Source organism: Hippopotamus amphibius, chromosome 8, assembly GCF_030028045.1.
Source record: "Hippopotamus amphibius kiboko isolate mHipAmp2 chromosome 8, mHipAmp2.hap2, whole genome shotgun sequence".
Classification (NCBI taxonomy): Eukaryota; Metazoa; Chordata; class Mammalia; order Artiodactyla; family Hippopotamidae; genus Hippopotamus; species Hippopotamus amphibius.
The window spans coordinates 106,954,085-106,977,167 of NC_080193.1; the positions used below are offsets into that span (position 1 = coordinate 106,954,085).

Consider the following 23,083-nt stretch of genomic DNA (forward strand, 5'->3'; position numbering starts at 1 on the left):
GACATGAGAGCGTGTATTTTGCTGTCACAGAGAGTGGGGACATTGCAAGCATTTACTGGGTGGAGATCAGAGAGGCCAGGTGTTGTACAATGTTGGATTTCAAATGTCCCACTGAATATTCATGTAGGTGAAAAAATCTGTAATGATCTTAGCCTAGAACAACCCATTTTTTATATAAACATAATGTTTTTGTTTTATGTGGTTTTAATATTCAGTGATTTTTCTTATTTCAGGAATGCAACTCTGTTGTTGTAGCAGTTAGACTCTAGTCAGGAAAACAAACCAGAGAAATAATTTAATACGGGGAATTGCTGAAACAGGTGCTGGAGGACTGAAAAAGCAGAGAGGGAAGCAGCATCAGCAATAGGACCGGGGAACAAGGGGAAAAGTTGAGAGTTACCAGCACTAAAAGTGTGCAAGACTCATACCCTCATTCCTGAAGGGTCTGAATCCACTTTTAGACTCTTGAAAAACATTATAGTAGCTTTCCATTAACTTTTACTATAGGACACAGAAGTGCTAAGAGGTACCACAGAAAATCGAGAATGTAATCCTTTTTGGCCCCATAGTCTCCCCTGTCCCCACGGTAAAGCAGCAAGCCAATTTCCTCTTGGCAATTGGAAACCAATCACCGCAGCCAGGACCCCTTCTTTGCCTGATATTTTTCTATAGCATGAGGAGCCCAAAGTGGCCAGGTACCATCTCAACCTCAACCTCAATGGAACCATAGTTGTGATCCCTGGTGGAAACATTCCTCTATTGGCAAGTAAAATCTCGAAACCAGCAGGGCTCAAAGTTACAGGAACTGGAAATCGAAATTGCACGAGTGGATTATTGGGTGTAATGATGAGGGGAACCACTTCCACTTTCCCCACCCCTTGATTCTTGAACCTGTGTATTTTGGGAGAAATACAATATATATTGGCGCTGACTCAAAGCATATACTGTATCCTATACGAGGGAACTTCAATTTTTAACGTTTTTTCCTAACTGGCACCAGAACCAGTAGGCTATTGCATCATCCTTGCAGGACAGCTGCTTCTGGCTGGTGGGGCATATATGACTAGTAAATTCCAGGGAATTCCCCGGTGGTCCAGCAGTTAGGACTCCACACTGTCACTGCTGAGGACCCAGGTCAGGGAACTAAGAGCCCATAAGCCTCAGAGTGTGGACACACACACACACAAAATTCCACGTGCATGAGTCCATTGCTGCATTTCTTTTGCTATGAAATGAGTTTCCTGGAAAGAAGTAATATGTAGAATGTCATAACAGTGAGTAATGTATAATGAGTTCATGGTTGGTAGTAATATAAGAAATATTCTGGGTTCAGAAAGCAAATCTATATCCAAAATATGTGTTTATTCCAGTAAGACAAATAGCTGTCCCCTCCATGATGGAAGGGGTCCAATATAATCAATCCACCTGTTACCAGGTGACTGGTTAGTTTCTCCTGGAAATAGTGCCATATTGGAGCTAAACGGGTGATCTCTGATGTTGGTAGATATAAACCTTACTGTGGGGGAAGCCCATGTTCTCAAGCCCATGCATTTCCTTTGTTCCTGACTCCATGGCTACTTTGTGCAAGCACTGCAGTAGGTGGAAAAAGAGGCCAACTCCATCAAATGTGTCATCCCCCTGATTTTGAAAGCCTTCTCTGAGTGGATGCCCTTTGGTGCACACAAATATCCTCACACTTTGTGCCCACTCTGAGAAGTGAATCCATATACCTCTTCCCTAGACCTCCTTGTCATCAATCTCCTAATCCTCTTCTTTCCAAGTTATTGACCATTCAGGAAAACCATCAGCTATTGCCCACGAATGAGTGTAGGTCTATACCTCTGGCCATCTCTCAATTCAGACAAAGTATACACCCAATGCACTGTTGGACATTCTTTGTGCTGAGAGAATTTCCCTTTAGTACTACCGTCAGGGGCATTCCTCATGGGAGTTCTCATGCTAGAACAGACCACTTCCAGCTTCTGCCAGTATATTGAAGAGAACTGTATGTAGACCAGTTAATTGATTGAAGTTGAAGAGGCAATATATCAGGAGTAAGAATCAAAGGAATCTAAGTCACCAGCTAAGGCAACTTGTGCTTTCTGGACCTGCTCAAGCTGTTTCTTACATACCACTTCCATTTAATGAGGGATTGCTCTTGTGCACGCTCAACCTTATGGGTTGATGGGTCAGATAACATCCAGTTCCTAATGCACAGCTGAGGTTGCAGTCACTTGATGTCTCATGGCCAGCCATTCAAATTAGTAGCAAGTTAGGTACAGTTTCTCAAGTGGAGAATTGTTATCTGTAGAAGAGGGCATGGCTTTGCTGTAAAACTAAATAAGGCTGCACTGTGGGTCTTCTGTCAGGGTTTGCCAGAGGCAAATGTATATACATATTTGCCATGGACACTTTAAGTACCACGGGATTCCTCTGAATCATAAGGTCCTGCTACAGAGCCTTTTTTTTCTTTACTCCTGATAAAAAATGCCAGCCTTATGGGTTACTGGATAGATGGGTCAGAGCACCTCACTCAAATGTAGTATATATTTCTTCCAAAATCCAAAGAGGCCCAATAAGTATTGTGTCTCATTGTTAGTGGTAGGTGGTACAAGGTGCAGCAAATTGTTTTTCACCTTGGAGGGATATCTTGATATCTTTCAGATCACGTGGATGTCCAGAAACTCCACTAAGATGGTGAATTTTTGGACTTCCCTGGCATTCCAGTGGTTAAGATTCTGCACTTCCACTGCAGGGGGGCACAGCTTCCATCTCTGGTTGGGGAACTAAGATCCTGCATGCTGCGTGGCCGAAAGAAAAAGAAAAAAGGATGAATTTTCTTGGGGTTTATATCCCGTCCTCTGGTTTACATGTGTCTTATTGAAGTGTCTAAAGTATTTGTTACTTCCTGTTTATTAGGTCCAATCAGCTTGATGAATCTAACATAGTGATGAAGATCTCTGCAGAGTGGATTATGACAGAGAGCAAAGGAGTTTATATCCCATAGACGAGACCGTAAAGGTGTACTGCTGGCCTCGCCATATAAAAGAAAACAGCTTTGGTGCAAACTGGAATAGATGAAGATAGCACATATAGAGTCACAGTTACAACTAGCATTACCATATGATTAAGTTCACAACAACTCATAATTATCCTCTAAAATCCACTTGCCTCTGCATAGGCCAAACAGGGGAGTTAAAAGGGGGAAGTGATGGTATCACAACTTTTGCATCATCTGCATCTTGTAAGGTGGTCCTAATTTCTATATCTCTCCAGGGATATGGTATTGCTTTTGGTTTTCTCTCCTGGTAGCAAGAGGAAATTTCCAGAGGCTTCCATTTGGCCCTTCCTACCACAATAGGTAGACTTCACTTCGTGGGTCAGAGAAATAATGTGGTGATTTTACCAGTAATTGAGTATGTCAATTCTAATTATATATCCAAGAACCAGGGCAATAACCACAGTGTGGGTCTGTAAACCAACTGGATCCATGGTGATGTACATTTGGGTGAAAATTCCATTTTTATCATCTGACTACTATAAGGCTGCACTTTGATTGGTGGACCCAGTGATATTTTTGGATCCTTGTGAATTAACATTAATTCAAAAACAGTATCAAATAATCCCTGAAATATCTGGGTATTTCCTTTCTCCCAGTGTATGGTCATCCTAATCAATGGCTTCAGGTTCCCCTGGGGAAGGCCTGGATGAAGATTTGTAGTATGTATTTATGGCAATTCTGCAAGGTTCTTCTTCAGGGGGACCAGCTACCCTTTCAGTCAAGGGCTCTGTGTCTGTGAACTGGCTGAGGTGTGGAAACTGGATGAGAAGAATGACTTCATTTGATGGCTCAAGTAAGGTTTCAGGCAGCAGACCCAGAGTTTTGCTTGTTAAAGAGATCAAAGAATATTTCAGAAGTCTCTCTATATGTTTCGTTCCTATGGCTACGTGGGCATTACCAAATATCCCAAAGACCTCTGAGTACCACTTTTGTCCCTGCCACCCAGTGTAGTAAGTGTCTGCTTGGTCCCTGCCAGTTAAGTGCTGCCACTTGGCCTTTAACACCTCATAGAAATCAGGGATTCGTCTCAGTGGAAGCATCTCCCATCATATATCCAGTTACCACAGAGCTTTTCTGGTGCTCCCCTTACTAATGTATTTTTCAATGCCTTACTGTAGGGGTTTGTAGTTTGGGGTTGGGTATACAGATTAGGCATGATAAAATCACTCCAACATTCCCATCTCCATAAACCTTTGGATTTTTTTCCTCTACATTGTATCAGGGACATTCTGTCATCTCCATCTCACCAAATATAGATCACCACGGAGTCTGAGTTTCGTTAACCAATGAAGCAAACTGTTGGAGTCACTTTCAATTCACGAGCTCACACATTAAATCCAGACTTTCTGGTAACTGCACCCATATAAACGAATTCAGCTCAGTCTTTTGCTCTTTATTCTGTTTGGAACTTGACCAAGAACTATTCAACCTTTCACAAAATCTTGTCACCAATGACAACACCAATGTTGATGTGTGAGTTGCTAATAAAAAATTCATATTGGATTGCATTTGTAGTTCTCTCACTCACAATGGTTCTACATACAGGTGCAAGCATCTTACTATTTATTTTGTCTTCTGATAGAGTTGTGCTATAGCATTTACTTATTAATACATATTAACTATAAATCACTTTCCTTTTATTTTTCCTTTATTATAAAATTAGGACATTATATTGATTTGGAGGGAAATGTGCATAGGTAGGTAATATTATCTATGAATTTCATTTCATAGTAATGAGAGTGTTAAAAATACTAATTACAAAAGAGGATGATGGGTCCGAAAGGGTTGAGAACGGCTTGCTCCTCCTTTCAAATCAGGTTCCAAGAACTTACCTATAGGCATGCCCATGATGAACCAAAGTGGGTCTTGAGTATATCTGCCAAATCAAATCATTTGTTATCACTCTTCTGAAAGACAGCTATATTTAGGTAAAGTCAGTGTCCTATTCAGTTACTTATAAAGCCATGCAGGATGATATTAATAAATAGACATGCAACAACAGCACTGAAGAACAGCTTCATATATGCAGCAAAAGTAAACTATTTTGTGTTTGAGGGAGGCCTTGGGGAGAAATTTTTTTTGTCTGTGCATCACCGAGGATAGTGGAGTGGAAGCCAGGAGTGTGCTTTCTTGGTTCCCTTTGCCTGCGTGATCTGAATCCCAAGTCCACAGTTGGATAATAAATGGGATGATATTAAGCAAAATCTACCATCCCTCCTCTCCTTTCTCACATAGACGCTTTGGGGAGGCTCTGAAAGTGGGGAGGAAGAGTCCACATTTGGTTTATGAATGAAGGGTAGATACTGTGGTCTGGTTTGCCGTTCAACTGTAGGTTTGTTTCATGGCATGCCAGGGGCACGTGGGGCTGCCTGGGAGCATCACCCCATCCACTTGCTCACTTAGCCCTTTCTCCTGCAGAATCTCAACTCTTGCCACTTTCTCAGAGAAGCCCATCCTTATCTACCAGTCTGGCCTGATTCCTCTGTCACGGATTCCTTCACAAATATTCTTTTCCCCTGTGATCCTTATCTCATTCTGTAATTACATTCATTAGGGGTGACTATTTGTGTCAGACATCTCCTAAGACTAGGTATCTTGGATATTTATGCTCCCCCTTTCATACTGTGCCTAGGCAGTATCTGGTACAAACTCGGCACTCAGTACATAGTTGTTGAATGAATAAGCGTTTGCTCCAGATTCCACAAGTATCAACACTTTACTGTGATTACAAATATTGCCGTTGTGTGTGTGTAGCCTATGCTGTTTGACAGCCGGGTCTTCTATCTGTTGAAGAGCATGGTAACCGGATTTTGTAGAAATGAGTAGGTCAGAACTGGTGGAAACCCTCAAAAGCCCAATTAATGCGGTAATTTAAGACCTCTTTTCTTCCCTGGTAACTCCGCTCCACCTCCTTCATCCCCAAATCAAAACCCAATGTTTGAATTTAACGCTGGGGTTCTGCGTGTGTCTAGCTGGGAAGTAGCTGCAGAACAAGGTAAAGGGGCCAGAGCCCTTGTCCCCACCCTCCAAGTGTTTGACAAGCACTCGCTAAGGAATTAGCGTCGGGGCCTCCCGGTATTAAACAAAGAGAGCATCCGCATGGTGGTCCTTGACCCAGGTGAGGTAATTTGAAGTGCTGGGCAATCTGACTCCAGATTAGGGGGAGAGGTTTAGGGGAAGGCGTGTGATCCAATCACCAGGGTTAAAGTTGGCCGCGTGGGAGCGCAGCCTTTCTTGCCCCTCGGGGTGTGTCCACAGGGCTTGCTCATCAGGTTGTGTCTGTGGGTATCTGCGTGTGCGAGGCAGGGCGAGGGTGGGGGGGCCACGGTCAGACCCCCCGGGAGGCGGGCCTCTCACCGCGCACGCCCTGGGTGGGGGCGGCGGGGGCGCCCCGTGCAGGTGCGGAAGCGGGCGGCCGTCTGACCCCACGGCGGCGGGCCGGGCCGGGCCGGGCGCGGGCGCCGAGGGCCGCAGGCTGCGAGGCGCGGCCGCGGGCGGCAGGAGGCAGCGTCGGCCCAGGCGGCGCGGCGGCGAGCGAGGCAGCGCGCGGTGATGTCAGTGGCGGCCCGGCTGGCAGCAGCCGGTACTTCCTGTATAGAGGCGGGCGGGCTCGGCTGCAAACCCTCCTAGCCAGTGTCAGCCTCTCGGCGGGAGGAGGCGGCGGCGGAGGAGGAGCAGGGGGAGGGCTGTCAAATTCGGGAGCCAGATTTTTTTCCCTTCCCCTGGCCATCCCTTCCGCTTCCCCGGCTCCTGGCGTGACATCTGCGGACCGGGGACCTGTATGTGTGTGCGCGCCAAGGAGCGGAAGAATGGCAGTGCTCAAACTCACCGACCAGGTAGGGGGCGGCGGCGCCGGCGGGCGGGACGCGCGGGCGCGGGGCGGCGCGGAGCCCCGGCGGGGGGATGGGGGCGCGGCGCGGAGCGCGCCCGCGGGCTGTTTACTCGCGGCGGGGGCGAGCGGTGCGTGCGGCCGCCGGCTGCTCGGAAAGCCGGCGTTTGCGGCTCTCCTCCCTGGCTCGGTCTCCGCCCTGGGCCGTCGGAACCGCGCGCTCGGCTCGGCGGCCGGCGCGTCCCAGGGGCTGGGGAAGGGGCGGCGGGGCTCCCGCTGGCGTGCGGGGCCGCGTCGTCCGCGGGCCCGGGCTGGGCAGGGGGAGGGGAGGCTCGAGGTGCTGCTCGGGCTCCTGTGGCGCCGCGCAGCGTGGGCTCCGCCAGCCCCGGCGGGCCGAGGGGAGGCCGGTCCGCGCCGCCGGGAGGAGGACGGTGGGTGCACAGGGAGAAGGGGTGAGCAGCCTGGGACCCTCTCCCCAGCCGAGCCGGAGACCGGCCGAGACCGCGGCTCTTGTGTGGTCGCGCTGTCTTTATCCTTTTGACATGACATCCTGACTTCCTCTTGAGTGGCCCAGAGGCTGTGTGTGCGCGGGGCGCGATGGGGACCCCCGGCGCGGCTCTCCGAAGAGGAGATGAAGTCCGGCCCGGGGCCCCACTCACAGACGGTGGGCTACCCTTTGCCTGTGTCTGTGAGCTTTGTCGCTTTCCGGCTAAGCCACCGCACAGGGCAGCTCTGGAGTCCTGTGCTCGGAGAGGTGGGGCTATTTGCCGGCTCGGTTGACAGTCCTCGCTGCAGGTCTGTGGAATGGAAACACCCTACATTTGCGGACTCTGCTGCTCGGAGGGCATTGACACTCACAGGCGCCCGACCAAGTTGCATGACAAAACTCTGCAGCTCCTCCTACAAAAAAAAGGAAACAGCTTGCTTTTTTTCTTCTGCCATTTATTCATGGGTAGTGAAATGAACATTGTTTTGCGGTCCTGGTAGGCGGAGAGGCAGCCTTGACTTTGACACACACGGGCCAACGTGCCAGTCCTTGGTGTTAAACATCTCATACTTCTCCAGTGGGTTGCATCGGGTGCCCGGCTGTCCTCAGCATCCAGCCAGAACTTCCTGCGACTTAAATGCAATCAATCACCACAATAATTTTTCTCCTGCCTTTAGATTCAAAGTTTTGTTTTGCTTTCCATTAGTATTTACAGGCTTTTTAAATTTTCCTTTTTTGTGGGGGAGGGATCACTGAATTAAAATTCACCTTATCGTTACATTTAGCAGGAGGAGCAGCTGGTAATGGTGATGAATCTGCTTGTTCCCATTGGTTCCACAGCATTGAAGAGTGCTTGTAAGTTGGTATTAGTTTAGGCTTCGCCCCACCTTTTGGCCACATACTTTGACAACTGTTAGACATTTGCTTGTTTTAAATCTTCCAAGTTTAGTCTGCCTTGGTGGTGTTATCTTTGCCAGTGCAAGTTACTATATTTCTCTGTTAATTCCTAAATCTTCGTCTTCAAAGTACAAAAAATGCTTCTAATAGGCGTTGTCATTTTCACATACACAAAATAATTTTTCACATAGATTTTTAGAGCTGGCAGGGATGCCAAAGATGATCTTCCTCCAAATCCTTCACTTTTTAAAATGAAGAAACTGAGGTCTAGAGAAGGGAAGCGTGTCATCCTCAAGGACCCAGCTGCTGACTTGCAGGGTGGAGATGCACTCCTGTCTCCTGCCTTCCAGGTTCCTGTGCTTTGTTCTAGTAGTCGTTAAGACACCTCCCTCTGTCTTGTCATTGGATATGTTGAAAGGCTGACAAGAAGACATCCTCTCCTAAATCAGGATCAACACTAGTGAAGAGGGTATGACTTGGTCTTAGAAAGAAAGGAAATTATTCTCCAGGACTTATCAGAGTAGGACTTTCAAAGGTAGTTTCTGAATACATCCCCACCCTTCCCCCAACAAACTACTGTGGCAGGGAGAGAAAGAGTTGTATAACCTTCATTTGGTTCCATCTCCTGATGCATAAAGGGAAACCAAGGAGTTCTAAGATTCAAGAGCATCTAAAAATTGCCAGCCTAACTTGGGGCAAAGCTGGAGGGAGGCTGGGCGAGGAGGTGGACTGGGTGGGGCGGAGTGCTGAACAGTGATGGTTTCTGTGAAGCTTTAGGTCCAGGAAGTGTGTGGTCTTTCTTGCCTTATATAGTCTTACCTTTCAGTTTGAAACTAAATTCTTAGAAGCTGGTTCTTAACCTCACCAGAGGCTTAAAAACCCTTTGCTTAAACTCCTACTACGGGAGCTTTACTTCACCATTATGGGTAGGGAGCCACCTGCTTTGAATCCGGGTCTTAGAGTTTGTAGAAGAGCACCTAGCTCTCCACTCAGCTGTTTGTAAAGCAATCACTTGTTACTTCCCCCTGATCTGTGTAACACCCTATTTGCAAGGTGGGTCTTATTTTTGCCAGGGTTCTTGGACTTTTAGTTTGAGGACACATTCTTGCTGTTGATAACCTGAATCACTGGTTGTTTTTTTTGGTTTGTTTTGTTATTTTGGTTTTTGTTTTTTGAGTTTCATTTTTTAATTTTTTAAATGGAGGTAACATTGATTTGTAACATCACGTAAGTTTCATGAGTACATGAAGGAGGATGATGTTTCCTGTTCTGCTGAAGCTGGGTGCAGGAGCTTGCTGGCCATGGCGGTCACCACCTCCACAGTCAGTCCTGCACTGACATCTCCATCATGCAAGAGGAGGAAAATGCCTTTTCCTAACTCTGTTTTGGGAGAATAAAAAGAAAGGGGGAAGGGAAAGAAAAGTGTGGTGCTTAGTTTTTTTTTTTTTTTTCTTTTTTACTATGAAAAGGAACTGGGAGCTATTGCTGCAAACAAAGTTGGCATTGAGCACTTCTGCATTTGTAACTGTGTCTCTTCTGTTTTGCCCTTCACAAAACACACATCAATTTTCTTGCAGCGTTAGGGGGACCAGTCTTCCTGGTTTGCCAAGGACTGAAGGGTTTTTGAGGATGTGGGACTTTTGATGCTAAAACTGGGACGTTTGAGGCAAATCAGGACAAGTTGATCACACTGTTCAGCACAGAACACACTCACCTACGTAACAATAATTTCATTATTTCCTCATAGATGGACATTGGGAGGTTTATTTATATCTTTGGTAAAGTGAGGTAATTTTAAGTTTGGGAAAGAACAATCCATTACATCCAAATGTAATACATTTTGTTTCAAGATAGATAGATGTGAGATTCTTTGCCACTTGATTTGATATTGAACTTTGCAGAGGTTCAGGGGGCGTTCTTTATGTCATATAGTGAAGGCACTGCAGTGATTTTAAGAGTGTGGTCATATGTTTTCAGTCTCCCCCCTCTCCCCTCCAACCCCGGCCCTGTGCGTCAAAAAAAAAACAAAAAACAAAAAACGTTTTTCAAAGTTCTGAAGCAGAATGGTAAGTTCTATTGGAGCTTTGAAATGTTCACTATTCTTAACCTGAATTTGCTAGTGACAGCAGAATGCCGTTTCCATCTCAGGGGCTGCCTATAGACAAACTCTTTCTGCAGGTGGCCCTTTTTGGAGCTTCCTGCCTGGAGGCCTTCTGGTTTGGTGTCCTCTTGCCAAGTCCTAGCTCACACTTGAGTCACCCACCGCCTTGGCAAAGGCAGTGGCTGGCAGCTGTGGCAGTGACAAGAAACTAGAAATCCTGTAACTCTGAAAGCATTTCTAGCCCATAGCATGGAGCCTTGGGACACGTTGCATGTTTTCTGGGCTGTCCTTGTCCTTCCATGGCTCCCAGCAGCGCTGTGCTTACAGCAAACTCTGTGTCCAGTTCTGCCTTCAGCAGAGAAGAAGGGAAAATAAAGGCTTTATTCTTTGGACCCTTCTGTGGTTGTTTTGGGATGCAGTCACGTGGTTTGGGGAGTGCACTTGAGGACTGGTGTTTCATGGCAGAGACCTAATAATGGCTTACATTATTATGATCTTATTGTATGCTGGGCCCTTGCCATGAATCATCTGTCTTAATCCTCACTGCCAGGCTAGGAGGTAGGTGGTGGTGTGATTCCTACTTTACAGATGAGAAAACAGGAATAAAGAAGCTAATTGACTTGTTCAAGGTCGCACACCCAGTAAGTGATGGAGTGCAGTGTCCTATCCTGGCAGTCTGATTGCACAGGTGGGGCTCTTACCACAAAGCTATACTTATAATAGTTGAAAGGGCAGTGCAGCCATAGGACTCACAGATGCCTGCTCTTATTTACTGGGAAGCCATTGGGCAGGCCACACGCCTGCATTTGTCCTAGCTCGGGGGCCAGGTCCAGGTCTGGCAGAGTCAGGAGCTGCTCTGAGGCCCCTGCTTCTCCTAGACTGGTGCCTGGCTTAACCTGTTTGCCTTTCACCTTCCTGCCCTGGAGAGTGATGTGTTGGTTGGTAGCTTGGTGATTTTTTTCTTGGTCATTAACAGATAAACTGTGGTCATTGCAGAGAAATTGAAAAGCTAGATAAGCAAAAAGAAAAGCAGTTGAAACCATCTGAAGTCTGTACTCTGAGAGAGCTACTCTTGACAGCTTGATATATTTCCTTCTAGCTTCTGTCTAGGTAGCCAGGTAAGAATTGTAAACGTTCCACAAGATGATATTGGTATCTTTCTCTTGAGCATAAAGGTGATACCTGTGATGTCTAGACCAATGGCTTTTCCAAATAAACGGATTTTATGCCTCTCAATAAATAACTGGCTGCTTTTGTGTAAATCCAGCAGTGATATACAAGGTCTAGCCCTGGGTTGATTGAAACTTTTTTTTTTAAAGTTTTCAACTTTTACTTCCTCTTTTCCTCCAAGCAGAGAGAAAATATAAACTCAAAAAGGGCACACTTGTTTATGCCAGAAAAAGGCCTGAAACAGTCTTTAAAAAGATTTCTATTTCAACAATATAACATGAATTTTTATAGGCGAAAGTATAACATAAAATAATTTAAAAATAGGCAGTGGCTACAGAGGTCTGATAATCCTCTATAGTGGTTTCCAAAATAGCCATAGCTCTCCTTTTTTTTTTTTCCCCCAAGGAAAATTCCGTATTGAAATGCAATAGATAAAAGAGGTTGGTGAGAGTAGTGGTCTCTGAGGCCCTTTCAAACATTGTTGGGTTTAGTATTATTTGAAAGCCTCTTGCAAAACTACTGGTGACTGGGTTAGTGGGGTTTTTTTTTTTCCCCTGACACAGCATGTGCTCACAAAACAAATAAATAAACATTTATAAGTGTTTGTAGATGATTGGGAGTTACATAGAATTTGGAGGACCATATCATTTTAATCGAAACTGGGTCACCCTTGGGGATGACAGGGGGTACCATTAAATATTACATTGAGGAAACAGGTGGAACCAGGACTGTCCCAGGTAAACCTGGGCACACTGTCACACCACATAAACTATGTTTGCTCACTTCAGGCCTGACAGTAATAATGAACTAGTTTGACTAGTAGACTGGTCACTCTCTTTCCGGTCAGATTTACACTGGAACAGGTATAATGAAGACTTTGATGACCTCATGCTGGCCAGAGTTGGAAATAGGCTTCTTTCACACTCATCAGCTCTGATCAGTTGGTCAGAGGGTTGCAGGAGCAATATGTCAGAAACACTGTGGCTTTTGCAGCCAGAGATGGGGGAAAATGTGATGATTGATAATCAGTGTTTGCTGTGGCTATAAGATAAGGGAGAGGAGACATATATTGGGCCTTAGTCAGCCCTTGGCCGGTCAGATTAACCTCTGCGGGCCTCAGGCTCCTCTTTGTAAAATGAAGAAGTTGGACCCGGAGCCTTTCCAGTGCCTGGGCTTCACCCTCTGCCTCTGTGACTCACCCCTCCACGGGTGGCGGTGGTGGTCGTGGTGGTGCAGTGGCTGAGGAGGGTATATTTGCAGATGAGCTCTAACTGAGTTCCCTAGGTAACGAAGTCAAACAGTTAACTTGCGGTTCCAGAACAGGGTTTTAACCAACATGAACTGACTCCTACCCTGTCCCCTGCTTTCATTTTATAGATAGCCCAAGATTATCTAAGATTCTTCATTTTATAGATTATCGATTTTATCTATTATTCCTTTACTGCCCTTTTGCCAACATCATCTTTGCCCTCTGCTCTGCCATCAGAAGTTAGGAGAGCAGGTATTTTCTCTTATCAGTGTTCATGCTTCTAAAAGAGTTGGTCATCCAAGAGATTGAAATGAATGACTCATGACTAATTTTTTATGATGATATTCATAACTTTTAAGGATCCTTTCATTTGTCTCTCCTTTAGCAAACTGAAAATTTGTTTAGTACTCTATTAATTGGGCCAAAGAAAAGAAGCATGTAGTCCACCTTTGGGTCATTTCAGGCTTTACTAAGCCAATGTTTACTTGTATTTGTTGGTTTTCACTTGTCTCTAATCCTGTGGCTTCTCTTGTTGCAGAGCATGGGCTCTAGGTATGTGGGCTTCAGTAGTTGTGGCATGCAGGCTCAATAGTTCTGGAGCACAGGCTCAGTAGTCGTGGCGCATGGGCTTAGTTGCTCCACAGAATGTGGGATCTTCCGGGCCCAGGACTCAAACCTGTGTCCCCTGCATTGGCAGGCAGATTCTTAACCGTTGCGCCACCAGGGCATTCCCACCTCCCTGCTGTAATTTTCTAAGATACCTTTAATACCAGGAGACCATTTTGCCCCAAGGGAGCCCCCCCCCAACCAGCTCCTATGAAAATTAGAGATATGCAGAAACATCTGAGGCCTAGACACATTTTTTTTTTTTATCACAGTTCTAACCTGTTGCTCAAGATTTCTATGTTAAATTGCTTTAGTTGTGCTTTCATTTATTTTTAAAATAATACTTGATTGGTAATCCGAAGATCCGGATTCTACTCATGGTTCTTTTTCTAATAGTTGTATAGCTTTGGGCAGGTCCTGGCCTTAGTTTCTTTGTAAAATGGCAGTGGGTAAGTGGAGAGTCCTCTAAATTCTATCAGCATTCTAACACTCTAAGAGAGCATGCCATAGGTTTTCAATGTCAACCTCTTCTCAACTTATGGAATCTGGTTTCAAAAAGCATCTTCCTTCCATGAACTTCTGATTTTCCTTCCAGCACCCACAGTTCTGCCTGAGTCAGGGGTCCTTTCCCCCAAAATACCATCTTCTAGTGTCTCCAGGAGCTTGGTTTTGGGGACACAGAACCCCTGGGGCTTTTCTCAGTGTGGCCTTTGGGACAACTTGAGCCTCTTGCAGGGCAAGGGGAGCAGACTTGCAGACCCCGTGTTTGTCTTTTGAGAGCTTTGGTGAGCTGGGGCCCACTGCAGCCTTCTTCAGGTGGGCTGCTTTAGCAAGCAGCCTGGGGGTTCTCTCCCTAATCCTGTTTTGTTGAACTCCACAGTCACATCTGGGTCTGACAAGTCTGTTCCCAACCACTGGCCCCAGATATTGGGTACAGTGCACCCAAAGACAACAGACTTTCACAAGGAGGGAATTCCTGCACGTGAGCAACACCCACTGCACGTGTAGATACGTTCAGTCAGTGGAGGAAGCTTGTTTTGGTATCTAAGACTGGCAGAATGAAGGAGATAGGAAGTGAGTACCCGACAAGTGTCACAGAGGAAAGCCAGGCAGAAATTCAGGTCAGCTGAGACCAATCAGCCAACCAATTATTGTTAAATAATGGCCTCCAAAAGGGGGGGTGGGTGTCTCTATTCCAGGGTGAACAGGATGCCATCTTGAGTTTGAGAAAGAAAATGTTAGAATATTTCTTTAAAAAAATACCTTTAAATTTTTGTTTTTGTGTACTTTTAATATATATTATATGCTAGTACTATAAAACCCTCTTTGTTCTCCTTTCCACTTCTTGTCACCTTGGCCAAACCACCACTTAGAGTATTGCAGTGGCCTTCTGACTGGTCTTCTCCATCCAGCCTGGGCTACCGCACTCTATTCAACAGAACTCTCAGGATGATGGATCTCAGATCATGTGGCTTCCCTACTCAGAACCCTCCAGTCTCAGCCAGAGGAAAAGCTAACATCATAGAGTGGTGCATGGGGCCCTCTCCACACAGCCCTGCCACTCACCTCTACAGCCATGTCTCCTCCAGGATCTGCCTGGCTCCTTGGCCCCAGCACAGCGGCCTCCTCGCTATTCAGTGCCTGTGCCAGGTGCACTCCTGCTTCCTGTGAGGCTCTTCCCCAGGTACCTGCACGGTCCACCCTCACCTCTCTCAGATCTTTACTTGAATGTTACCTTCTCAGTGAATTCTTTTCTGGCCGCGCTAGTTAAAATGCCCACTGCACACACTTCTTGCCACTGTTTCTTTATTTTGTCTATGGTACATATCCTTTATACCTTTATATCTTTATATATATATATATATATTCACACACACACACATATATATGTATTTTTTTTTTAATAAAAACTTATGTGTAGGAGAGCCACAAGTAACAGGGCAAAGATTTTTTTTTTCATTTCCTTCTGTAGCTTCAGCACTTAGAACAGTGTAAGGCACATAGTGAATGCTCAGTAAATATTTGTTAAGTGAATGAGATAAATATGTATGTATGTGTATATGTTTGTATGTGTTCAAATGTTTTTGCTTATGAGGTGCTCAAAGAAGAAAATTTGGAAAAACTTCTGTAAACAGAGGTTCTATCTGTACACTGGAATGTTGGGTTTCCATTCAAACAAAATTCAGAGTAAATTTTTGGCCCCATCAGAAGATAAAAGATCACTTTTGGTCTTTTTTTTTTTTTTTCTGGTTGTTTCCCCTCTTTTTAAATTGGGATGGAGATGGGTTAACATCATATTTAGTTATGAGCATGTTCTATTTCTTTACAGGGGAAGTGTAAGGGTGACACTAGGAAAAGGGACCCTAAGTATTTTGGGAAGGGACACTCATACCCATGGCAAAGTGGATCTTCTACGTATTCAAGGAATCAGGGAGTGTTTAATGAACTCCGTGTCCATGGCAGTGACTCTGTTGGAGTCCTTCACTCCCCCTTTTTCCACAAGGATAAGAACAGGTAACACTAGGTACAATAAAACAGAGACCAGACAGAGAATTGATAATAAGGAGACAAGATAATAATACTCATGCTTTTTGTGATTTGATCCTAGCAACATCTCTATGAAAGAGTGGCTATTATTCTATTTAACAGATGATGAGAGTGAGAACTGAGAGGTTAAGTAAGTATTCAGGGTCACATGACTCTGGGATTCCCATCTGGGCAAGCTTGACTCCAAGGTCAAGCACATTCTTAGCCGTTGTGCTTCTGGCCTCCTGAGATAGGCGTAGCACACAGAAGACCCTTTTCCTGTGAAACTCATGGTCTTGTCAGAGATGACCTTGATGCCTTGAACGTGGAAGGCCTTCCTTAAACCTTTATTGAATACCCGTGGTATATGAAACAAGTCTCAAACCAGCTATAGCGCAGGTTTAGACTACATTTGGGGGTACAGGTTAGGGACTACAGGAGTCAAGAGATGGGCAGAGTTATTAAGAAAGGCTTCAGGAAGCTGGAGGGAGTCCAGCTGATCCCTGAGGAGGGGAATGATTTAGGCCGCAGGTAGGGGTGGAAGGTATCCCAGGCGAGTGATGCGCCGTGTACCTGTCGGGTACGCTGAGGACTGTGAATTTACTGAAGCACGGGGTTCATGCTGGCAAGGCAGAAGAGCAAAAGGAAGACATAGTGAACATGCAGGCTTGGTAGGAGAGGTGTTTGTATATTAACAAACCTTTCTCACTTGAGTTCTGCTGATGGGTTCTACCTGTCCTCTCCTGGAGACCAAAATTAACAAGTTTGTACCTGGACAGAGCTCATTATTTCCATTTGTTGCTTAGGCATGATCTTTTAAAAACTAACTCGTACCCCACCTTGTTCCAAAAACTGCTAAAGTGTAAGGTAAGGTGTTACCTATGGGTCCTTCTCTCTCCATGACACCCTCTGCTTGAATAGAATGTTGCATATATTACTTGTCATGGCAGCATTTTGTGGACAAACATGCATCCTGGAGTAGCATGGACTTCACTGAAAGAGGCTGGATGGTCTTCTTGGTGCAGGACATTGATGGAATAATGTAGTAGGTCTAGAGATGGCCTGTTTTTTGTTTTTTTGTTTCGAATTATTTGTCCATTTTGGCTGTGTTGGGTCTTCATTGCTGCACGTGGGCTTTCTCTAGTTGTGGCGAGCGGGGGCAACTCTTTCGTTGCGGTGCACAGCCTTCTCAATTTGGTGGCTTCCCTTGTTTCGGAGCACAGGCGCTAGGCTTGAGGGTTTCAGTAGTTGTGGCGGGCAGGCTCAGTGGTTGTGGCTTGTGGGCTCTAGAGCACAGGCTCAGGAGCTGTGGCACGTGAGCTTAGTTGCTCCACGGCATGTGGGATCTTCCTGGACCAGGGATGGAATCTGTGTCCCCTGCATTGGCAGGTGGATTTTTAACTAGTGTCCCACCAGGGAAGTCCCGATGGCCTGTTTTTAACCTAATACATGTTTTAAATGAAAAAATTACTTAAAAATATAGCCTATGTGGATTCTACCACAACAAGATCCCATTTCTTTAAAAAAAAAATGCAAGATAAAAGATTGAGGGGAAATATATAAGTGAGAATTAAGACTAATTGGATTCTGATGTAAACAAACAAACACACTTCTAAGAGACAGTTGGACAGATTTGGATACTGACTGGCTATTTGATGACTTAAAGTGTGAATATAAATTTGTGGTTACGTTTAGAAAGAGAATCCTTATCTTACAAAACAAGCCCCCCCCCCCCCCCCCCAACCTTAGCATTTGTCCAGGGCACTTAAATATTTTAGTGACTCACTCTTTTTGGAGTCTGTCTGTCTTTTTACTTCTTCCTTCTCTTTGTTCTCCTTCTGAGCCTTTCACTCTCGCTTGATGACATATCTTCAGTAGAGTTTTTAGAATCCTTTTTGATTGATTGTCAGAAAAGCACACAATTTTGCTACTTCTGTTGCCTAAAGAAATATGCTTCTGAGTTAGTTGTGAGGTTCCCCTACCTATTGACTCAGCCTAGGTGGCACTTAGGACTCCTGTCAGATATTTGAGTATCTGCCTTAAAATCACATCTTGCTCATGTAAGAAAGACCTGGATTTGGCTGTCCTTGTAAAATATTGCAGGGTGGGGTTTTTCCAGGGGAATTCAGATATTAGAGTTGCCAAAAAGTCATTTTGTTACATTAACTTTTTAACCCTGTTTCTATTTAACCCCCGGTCGTTTTTTAAAAGACAGCAAGCAGTTATAAGGTCTCAATTTTAATGACCCTGCCACCTGCCCTGGCTTCTTACCTGAACAGGAAGTAGGTGTTGGTCATTGCCCCAGGGGTTTTCGTGTTGCTTTAGGCATGCTGAAATATCTTCCTTTATTCCTACAAGTGTGAAAAATCTTTCCGTATCCTTCTTAATGGAGTCCAGATTTCAGAATAGACTATAAGCTTGAGAAAGGGCCAACTGCAACTCGAGGAATTGATATTGTCCTGAGTCATTTAGAAGCCAAGCAAATAGGATTTTAGGTGCCTTGGAGCCTCATTACAGTTACGTCTTGGGGCCCATGAGGTGAGTGTAACCTTTAGTCGCTAAGGCTCCTTTTCTTAGCAAGCCAAGAAGGAATAATCTCGTTGTGAGGAGCTCTGCTCTTTAGCAAAGAGTCTTCTGTCAAGGCTCTAGAGTGGGTGCTCTATTACTGTATTTATAATGTTTTAAAATATTGTGGCATCTCAGTGAATGATTTCCAAAAATGTTGCATGGGAGTGGCATGGTTAAGAGAACACTGAATAGATGTCTGGAGATCTGGGCTATAAGAACATCTTTTCTCCTAACTAGCTGTGTCATTCTTCCTGTGACACAACTTTTCTCGATTAGAAAATGGGTATAATAATACTTGTTTGATGGGAAAGTTGTGATAATCAAGTGGGAAAAGTCTTTGTCCAGCAAGTGGCTCATGGTAAGCACTCAATAAACAGTCTTTGAATCTCTAGTTGGTTCCTCATTTGTCAGTTGACCCTCTCTAGGGTCAGTTTCAGCTCTATAAGAATATGATTTTAATTATGTTTTAAGTTTATGCCCATTCATCTTGTCTTCCTTCTCTCTAACTTAAACGACATTGGTAAAGAGTGTGTGTGTGTTTTATTTTTGTGTGAAATTCCTATCCGTAGGTTTGAATTGTAGCATTTTGGTCCCCCTACAACTTTAGGAGGTGCATTTTTCTTTCATTTCATTTTAAACAAATCAATTGACTTAGTTTACTTGACTGAAGAATCTTATGTTTAGATAGGAGAGGAACTGTGCGTTGAAAAAATTCTGAGGCGTTTGCAGTCATTCTTGATTTAAGTTGTCCAAAAGAACTGAAAAGTACTTATAAGAATGCCACTTCCTCTTCACAGAAGTATATAATGGTGTCTTTTTGAGGAAGTGTGTAAGAACAAAATAGAGCAATCTTGATAAAAAATCATCATGGTGTAATTTCTGAAAAACATTGTTGTAAAACCTCAAGCTTAAATGAATATATAACAGAATAGAAACCCTTAAATTTCTCTGAGAAAAATGTGATTGAAAAAGTCAGATAACAGATCTTTTGTAAAAAGTCACTTTACTTTGAAGTCATTTTTCTCTTAAAACTACAGAATGCCATTTAGAGAGATGGTAAGTTAAACATCATTGGATATATGTGTGTATATTCATTTTAAAGTGTATTTCAGTTTGAGTTTATACCCAGTGAAGGTGTAGGGCAAAATGAAAAGGGTCATGGGAAAATGAAAATAAGAATTGGTACAAAAAAAAAAAGAGTAGATTAAAGAAAGAAAAATAGGAGGAGAGAAACATATTTTAAAAAAAGAGAGAAGGAACTAGGAGTGGGAGGGAGGCTGACCGTGTTGCTTTCTGAGATGAATGTTGCAGATGCTTTGAATGTCTGCTGAGCTGGTTGTCCCTGCTCTCTGTTCTTTAAAATAATTTTTGACATTGATCTCTGCTCTTCAGCCGCATTGAACCTTGTTTCTTGGGAGTTCTAGGATCAGAGTAACCAAAGTGGAGGTTGTTATTTACTTAGGCTGCAGAAGAAATGAGCAGAGCTATGTACTCAGGAGACTGGAAAGAATCAGGCTGATGGGTATCTGGCTCATTCTTTGCGTCCTTGCTGCCGATCTAGAACTGTCAGAATCGGTGCAGTGGCGGATGGTATACAGCAGGTACTGAAGGCTCCTATGAATGGTGACCAGTTTCCTGTGACATCTCTGGTGTTAAGCACCCACTGCCCATCTGTGCCGGTTGAACTCAAGAAGGACATGTCTTCATCACTGACTTACCTTTTCAGTTCGCCTTTCCGGAGATCTAATTCTCACCTCCATTTCTGCCGTGAACTGGCTGGGCGACCCTGGTGGTCATCACACCTCTCTGGGCCTCAGTTTCCTCTGATGAGGACGTTGGCTTAGGCGAGCTGCCAGCCACTCTGCTCTTCTGTGACTTTGGCCCAGAGGCTGGCAGACCCCCCATTGTGCACGGGCCAGATCTAGCCCGCCGCCTGTTTACAATGGCCTGTGAGCCAAGAATAGTTTTTACATTTTTAAACGGTTGAAAAAGATCAAAAGAATAATATTTTGACACACATGAAAATTATATGACATTCAAATCTCAGTGTCCATAAATAAAACAGAACCCAGCCTCCCTCATTTGTTTATGTACTATCTGTGGCTGCTTTCGGGCCACAAGAGCAGAGAGGAGTTCTTGTGACAGAGCCTATATGGCCCACAACGTTGAACATATTTATTAGCTGGCTTTTTGCAGAAAGTTTGCCAACCCTGCTCTAACCCGAGCACACACTTGGGACCGTACTCTTCAGAAACTGAGTGCTGCCTTCTTACAGCCTTAGTATTACCTAAACTGAACTTTGATCTAGATTTAATTCGATTAAGATGGGAGAGTCTTGCCTTTATTATTTTCTCCAGGAGAAAGTAGAAGCTTAGTTAGTTTTCTGGGTATGTTTTTAATTAAAAAAAAGAAAAATCCTCTTTAAAACAATAGTTTGTTTGTACTCAGACTTCTTTTTTTCTCCCTCTAGGAATCATCGTAGAAAAGGAAGCCATGTGTTTATATTTTAAATCATTTGCGTTTTAAACTGAATTTTTAAACTCCAGATGTGGACTCAGAAACAGTTAAAATGTACTTTTGATGCTCTCAAAGAGCCAAGACGGGGGAGGAGAGTTTACTGCTTATGTTTGAGAGTGAAATAGAAATCTTGAGATTTTCTATTTCCCATTGTGTGCTAAAAATGCTATTTTTAGTTTCTTTGAGTGGGGACTCCAGATTAATGTGGGGATGAAAATGGTTTTAATTTTATGGAGAGCCAGTTAAACAATTAAATACATTTACAAGATAAACTTAATTATTACAAATGGAAATTATAAAATTAAGAAATAAATATCAATTGTATCTCCTTAGCTAATGTTTCTCACTATTCTAGAAAGTTCTCTCAGAAGCTACGTCTGGTAATTTCTGTGTGAGTTATGAGTTTGGGTGAGTATGTGTGTGCGTGTGTGTGTTTGTGTGGTTTCTAGTATTCACATCATTATAATTGTAAAGAGGATTTACCTCCCACTCTTGTACTTCCAGAGTCCTTTGAGTTATTCTAAAACTCCTCCTCAGCCGGGGATTCCTTTTGATCTTGGGAGAAGATGGGTACCTTGAACTGGTTAGTGAGGAGCAGAAGGGTGGTCCATCAGCACGTGTCATCTTTCTTCTAAAAGTTAGCTTCATTTTTCTCTTCTGATCCTACAGAGAGAAAGAATTAAGACTGAAGGGACGTGTTGATAAAGATTTGTAAAGAAGTTCTTGCAGTGTTTAACTTTAGAAAACGTCGACAGTGACATTGTGCCTACAGTACCTGAAGCCCTCCAACATTTTCTGAATGATGTTATAAATCGTCTGAGGGAGACAGAAGGTGAACACTAGAGTCCCCACGTTTCAGAGGGAGACGTGGGGACCCGTGGCTCTTCCTCGGCTTGCTGACTCTCAGGCAGGGTAGAGCTCTTGTTTTCCCTCTGGCTCAGTCTGAGGTGCCTTTCATTTGCCCCTCTTGTTCTTAAACAGCACTTGTGAAAACATGTGTCATTTCTATAGTTATATTTAGGATACAGCTTGAAACACTGTATAAACACCCCCGGGATAGGATACTGAAGTCTGCCGCCTAGTGTCATGTCCTCTGTGTTGTCCAGATTAGGATTGTATTGCCCACTTTTAAACTGCTCTAGAAGAGGGAGCCCGTGGTGTACAGGGCCGAAAGGATATTGCCTCATGGTTCCCCTTTGGGTGAAGAACTTTGTGATGTACAGAAGGCCGTGGAACTTCGTTCTTGTTTGAAAACACTCGTAACTGGGAAAAATGCGGCAATACGAAAGCTCTCCCACACCCTCACCCCAGAATACCTCCACGGTGTGCTCTTTTCTTTTTTGCAGATTTCATGAGAAGTATCTGAAATTGCCGTCTGAAAGGAGTGTTTGTCACAGAACTGCTTAATCTTTAGATGTGTCTAAATACAGATGTATTTAACAAGTACTTTCATTTTCTTTCTTACTTGGACAGGGGTGAGTTTCTCGGTCGAGCCTCTCACTTCTGGTCTTAAGCCATTTTTAGCTCCTTGATTAGTGTGTGGCTTGGGAAGGTGGGCGCTAAGCCGTGTGTTTACCCTTCACTTCTGGGGGAAGATGTTTGCACCCCTACGTTTTAGTATTCAGGGCTCTGGCGACCCTGGTAGTAGGTTATCAGCAGCTGCTAATGGAATGAATGAAGGATCCAGTGCCAGTTTCTGCTGCTGTTTTCTCCTTCCCCACCCTCCTTCCCAGCTCCTTAATATTTACTTTCTTTCCTTTTCCTGAAATCATTAAAATGAAGCCAGAAAGGACAGGACGTGATTAATATTTTGTTATATAAATAGCCCTAGTAAAAGGATTCGTGGTGGAAAATATTGTCAAGTTCGTTGGTGGATTTTTTTTCTTGGTTCCCTGTTAAATATGTATACGCAAGAATTGTGTGACTGGTAGCTCATTGTGTGATGACATGAACAGATTTGAGATAGCTTCCCCCTGCCCCCACCCCTGCTCCCACAGTCAAGGAAATAGTATAGGAGGAAATGTTTGGTTATTTTTTTTTTTATATTTGCAAGATTTTAGATGGGCTTTAAC

At 44.2% G+C, this 23,083-nt stretch overlaps 1 protein-coding gene across 5 annotated transcripts in view; it reads left to right on the plus strand.

Annotated features, from left to right (window-relative positions):
• The first annotated feature begins 6,772 nt into the window (after nt 1-6,772).
• ANKRD44 (ankyrin repeat domain 44) overlaps nt 6,773-23,083 on the plus strand; it is a 306,147-nt gene continuing 289,836 nt past the window's right edge. For all 5 annotated transcript variants that reach the window (XM_057744579.1, XM_057744583.1, XM_057744580.1 and 2 more), the window contains exon 1: nt 6,773-6,897. In XM_057744579.1, coding sequence (XP_057600562.1) covers nt 6,871-6,897 — 27 coding nt within the window. In that variant the 5' untranslated portion in view covers nt 6,773-6,870. The remainder of the gene's footprint in view (nt 6,898-23,083) is intronic.